This window comes from Gouania willdenowi, chromosome 16 (genome assembly GCF_900634775.1).
Source record: "Gouania willdenowi chromosome 16, fGouWil2.1, whole genome shotgun sequence".
Lineage (NCBI taxonomy): Eukaryota > Metazoa > Chordata > Actinopteri > Blenniiformes > Gobiesocidae > Gouania > Gouania willdenowi.
This window is the reverse complement of record NC_041059.1, coordinates 5,401,365-5,406,201: the sequence shown is the minus strand read 5'-3', so window position 1 is coordinate 5,406,201 and position 4,837 is coordinate 5,401,365. Positions and strand designations below refer to the sequence as shown.

At 38.8% G+C, this 4,837-nt stretch overlaps 1 protein-coding gene across 1 annotated transcript; it reads left to right on the top strand.

Moving 5' to 3' along the window:
* Positions 1-399: 399 nt before the first annotated feature.
* LOC114478523 (apolipoprotein A-I-like) lies at positions 400-3,165 on the top strand. The gene is made up of 4 exons (XM_028471636.1): positions 400-566; positions 648-701; positions 1,393-1,543; positions 2,408-3,165. Exons 1-4 carry the CDS (start codon positions 416-418, stop codon positions 2,982-2,984), a joined length of 933 nt encoding a protein of 310 aa, XP_028327437.1. The 5' UTR covers positions 400-415; the 3' UTR covers positions 2,985-3,165.
* The last annotated feature ends 1,672 nt before the right edge of the window (positions 3,166-4,837 follow it).

Here is a 4,837-nt window from a genome sequence, read left to right as displayed (position 1 = left end):
GGTTCGTCTGCTCTTGAAACAGCTACTTTGTCCTCAGGTGGCTGACAGAGCATGAGGAGATCTGACCTTCGGCCAGACTGACACATAGCACTGTTGACCTATGGCATCCTGGGATGACACAAACTGTAACTTGGTGTTTTGTCAAATAGTCTGGCCAAAAAGATTAAGAAATCCCGACTGTGTGCATAATCAAATTATTATTGACAAAGCCTAAAATAAAGTCAGGGGCTGAACTTTGTCTGTGATAGCAAAGATGTGATTACAGACAAAAAGGTCAACCTGATGGAAATTCTCTTCATGTAATGATAACACAGATTTAGTTACCACTATTAAAAAAACAAATGCTTATCAGCCATAACTTTAGCCATAAATGACAGATGATACAGTTGTGATGCGGTCCCTTTAGTGTAAGTACATGTGGCAGGGAGTGGAAAAGTTGACAGCAAGGCACAAGCTCTTGGACTTTGTGACCATTGCACCAAAGATTTTAGCTATAAAAGCAGCAGAGCCTCAGCAGTTCAGCACAAGCACCATAGCCATCTTTGCAGATATACTTGGAAACTCAGGTAAGATGGAGAAATGAGACTGCTGAGTTGATTTGTGGTCATACTCAAGTAGCTAACCATGTTGGCTTTTTCTTTACGCAGGGTCTAAAGACACCATGAAGGTCCTCGCTGTGCTCGTCCTTGCTGTTTTTACCGGTCAGTACCAAAGACAAAGTTAGATTCAATGTTGGAAAAACATTTACACACTCCAGTGCAGTAGTTGGTGATATGCACCTATTCAACCAGGGTTGGGGTCAATTATAATTGTAATTGTAATTTTAAAAATCTGTTGCTGTCATAATCATAATTAAATAGCAATTTATTTTAGATAGTGGACTTTGTAATTGTAATTGCCATGAAAATTCTATAAAAATGTGTCATTTTTGGGCTCAGATGCCCACACCAAAAACATTAAAACCTATATATATATTCATTGATTAGGAAGCCTAACCAAGTAACCAATAGATAGGAAATAAATTCAATGTTTTAGTGTATTTTCCAGCTGATTTAGGACCTGTTATCATAAGAGATGCTAAGATAAAGCTAACACAAGAGGAAGGTTAACTTTTATTGGGTTATTTATTTCAGGCTGAGTAATTGTGATTATTTGTAATTGAAATTAACTTTCTGAGGATAAAAAAAATTGTAATTTACCTGTAATTCTAAAAAAAATGCAGGTCACTATAATTGTAATTGAAATTGTAATTGAACATGGGTAAAATGAAATTGTAATTGTAACTAAAAAATGTAATTGACCCCAGCCCTGTTGCATCATGACAATAACCAAGAAAGCAAAAAAGAAAGAATGTTGGACGAGGCTTTGCTGACTCTTGTCCATGTCCAACAGGCTGCCAGGCCAACCTTTTTTATGCTGATGCACCAAAGCCTCAGCTGGAAGTGGTGACTGATGCATTCTGGGAATATGTCGGCAAAGCTACCCAGACAGCCGATGAAACCGTCCAGATGATCAGGAAGTCCCAGTTTGGACAGGATATCAGGTTGGTAGAGTCTGAGTTTATATTATTGTTGTCAAGAGATAAAAAATAATAATAATAATAATAATGAACGATTAATTGATTATGCTGTGTAATCTCACCTAAAAAGTGCTGCGAAAAGCCCTCAACTTGAGGTATTTTTGTTTAAATTAATGACATTATTGTGGCAAATCAAAAGATTGATATATAAAGTCATTTATTGTTTTTAACAGACTTCAACCATTTACATTCCGTTGTATTTGAGACTAGTACCAAGTGCTGCATAACCATCATGGGAATATTGAGCTTTTGTCAATATCCAAATAATAGAAATACAAATGAAATAAAACATTTTTCTGAGCAATACAATTTAACATCGAACTTGTTGCTTTTTCTCTCCTGCAGATTTTTTGTTCATTTGTCAGTCATGGACTTTATTTTTTGATTAATTTTGGCTCTGAACCCTGTCATCTTGTCCAGTGTGGATTAGAGACACTGTCTGCTTGCAGCATGTTACAGCTAGCACTGTCCGAGAGTCCGTGCTAGCTTCCCATGCTAGCTGCTACATGTTTAGCATTGAGGTGTTAGCGGAAGCTAGAAAAGCTCTGGTGATTGGCTATTTCTTTCAAAATTTGCACACAACTAAGCTTTAGTTTTCCATCTGGTGTTTTCATAAACTAAAATTAAAGCTAACAAAGCTGAGAAGCTTGGCAGTCTGTGCATCAGTGTTATGGTACACTGGTACGTTTTGGAGTGCGTTATTCTTTCTTGTAATTAATTCATTAATTAATCGCAATTAATGCATTAAAGTGACAGCCCTAGTTTATCTTTAATGTTTCTACTGACTCAGCCATGATTTAAATGTCTGTCTTTATGGTTTCCATACAGTGCCCGTCTGACTGAAAGCGCTGATGTTGCCAGCAAGTATGCCGTCACCCTGCAGGACCAGCTTCCTCCCGCTGCTCAGGAGCTCATCACCAAAGTCACCAACGAGGCCGATGTTCTGAGGGAACGCGTGACCCTGGAGCTGAACTCCGTCAAGGACAAGCTGCAGCCCTACACTGAGGAGATGAAGGCTCAGATCCAGCAGAAGGTGGAGCAGCTCAAACAGGAGCTGGCCCCCTACGCCGACTCCTTAGACACCGAGGCCCTGAGGACCACCCTGGTCCAGAAGAGCGAGGAGCTGAGGATGAACCTGGAGAAGAACATTCAGGAGCTGCAGGCTCAGCTGGGGCCCTACACCGACGACATGAAGGTGAAGGTGGACCAGCACCTGGAGGAGTTCAAGCAGCGCGTGGTCCCCGTCACTGAGAAGGTCCAGAGCGAGCTGGTCCAGAGGGCCCAGCAGGTGAGGGAGATGGCTGCCCCACATGTTGAGGAGCTGAGGGAGAAGCTGAACCCCTACACTCAGGATCTGGAGTCCCGCCTCACCGCCCTCTATGAATACTTCCTCAAGTCTGTCTAAGACAACCTCAGTCACTCATAAATACACCTCATATAAAAGAAAGACCCAAAGAACTTTAACAATAACCAGTCCAGATGTTGGAAAAACCATCTCACAGCATTCACAGCTCAGTCATTACATCTAAGAGTTGGTCTGAGACCACAGTGTGCTTTCTTCCTATATTATGGGAAATAAAATAATTTAAAAAAAGTACCTTGGTTTGCATCCTTTGTTCTTCGAGTGATGGTGAAAAACATGTCTCAATATGAAGTGTTTAATACTTTACTGTACACATGCATTGGTGAAACGCTCATCATCATGGGGGGAGTTTTTAAAAATGCAACAACATAATGAATTCATATCATAATCATTTATTTATCTTCAACCAAAAGCTCAATCCAAAGGTTTTATCCAGTGTGTTTCTATTGAGCTGTTTTTATGGTTAGAGTCAATGGTGATATGTTGTGGTCTCTCTGTGTGGAGTTTGCATGTTCTCGCTGATTGTGCATAGGTTACCTCCAAATAGGAAAGAGCCGCTACGAAAGTAACGCGAGTACGGTCTACATTTTAGGACATTCTCAGGTCTCAGAGTAAAGTATCACCTCTCTTGTTAAAGCAAAACCTATAAAATGAAACGGCATCAGGCTTCAAAATAAAAGTCATCAGACTCAACGACCTCAGGCCATAAAACACAACATGGCGTTTTATTTTCCGAAAAATTGCCTGGTGAAAAAAATCCTGCGTAGTTACATCCTGAAGAACATTTTTGTTTTGATTAGAAAGTAATGTTTACTGTTTCATGTGTAATATTAATGATAATTTAGTCTAATAACACATTCTGAAGTTTTAAATTGCTGTTTTTCAGTAATGAAACAATCCTGCTATCGTCGTCATGAGTGACCGTCGGCACAAATGCTAATGCAGCTGCGTTTTTCAATAAATGTTTTTTTTTTTTTTAATGTTGAAAATCTTTTCCTGTTGCAATGCATGTTAAAATATACATTCAATAACAAAAACTAAACAAAAAATTGAACAAAAAACTATCCAAGTTTATACTTTTTCCTTTCTTTTAAAATGTTTGAAGCAGTGAAAAATACAAGTACCACAAGTACTTATACTAGTACACTAGTGGTATATGGATAAGTGTACTTATTGTAGACTTGAAAAACTTTTATAAACCTAAAATGTTCAAATTTAGTCCGAAGAAGCATTCAATTAGTATACTTTCTCGTATACTGCAAGTACTTGGTCCATTGTATACTTGCTATACTTATACTCAAGCATACTTAATACAATGAACTTCAAGTATACTAATTTTTACTAAGTTTGCATGTTCTCCCCATGCTGGCTTGGGTTTTCTCCAGGTCCTTTTTGACTGTGGGAATAAAACTAGACAACGTTTCAGTTGAGAACCTGCAAACCATGCACGTATTGCAAACCCACAACCTTCTAGCTACAAGTCAGCACTGCTAGCTATCATTGACAAGGCATGTGTCCATCATATCCTTTGGATGTAAATGTAAAGTAAACGTGAATATTATTAATGCTTTGGTCCACATGAAGGAAAATACATTGAGTTATAAGAACACTGAGTGCTACTACACAAATAAAAGCATGAGATCAAACTGTTTTTAACCCTGACGGGAAATAAAAGCAGAGATCAGTGACAGGAGGAACCTTTCTGGTTAGTTCAGTGTCTGCTTTCATTCTCCTTCACCTCTTTGTCTCAGTGCAGTGGGTATCGGACCAGGCATGTTCATGCAGCTTCGTCTCTGCAAGCTCCAAAATTCATAAACATGTTTTCCTTCCACCTTTTTTTTTTTTTCAAAGACTTTTTCTTTTGTACTTCCAGTCCTGCTGTTTCATTGCTCCCA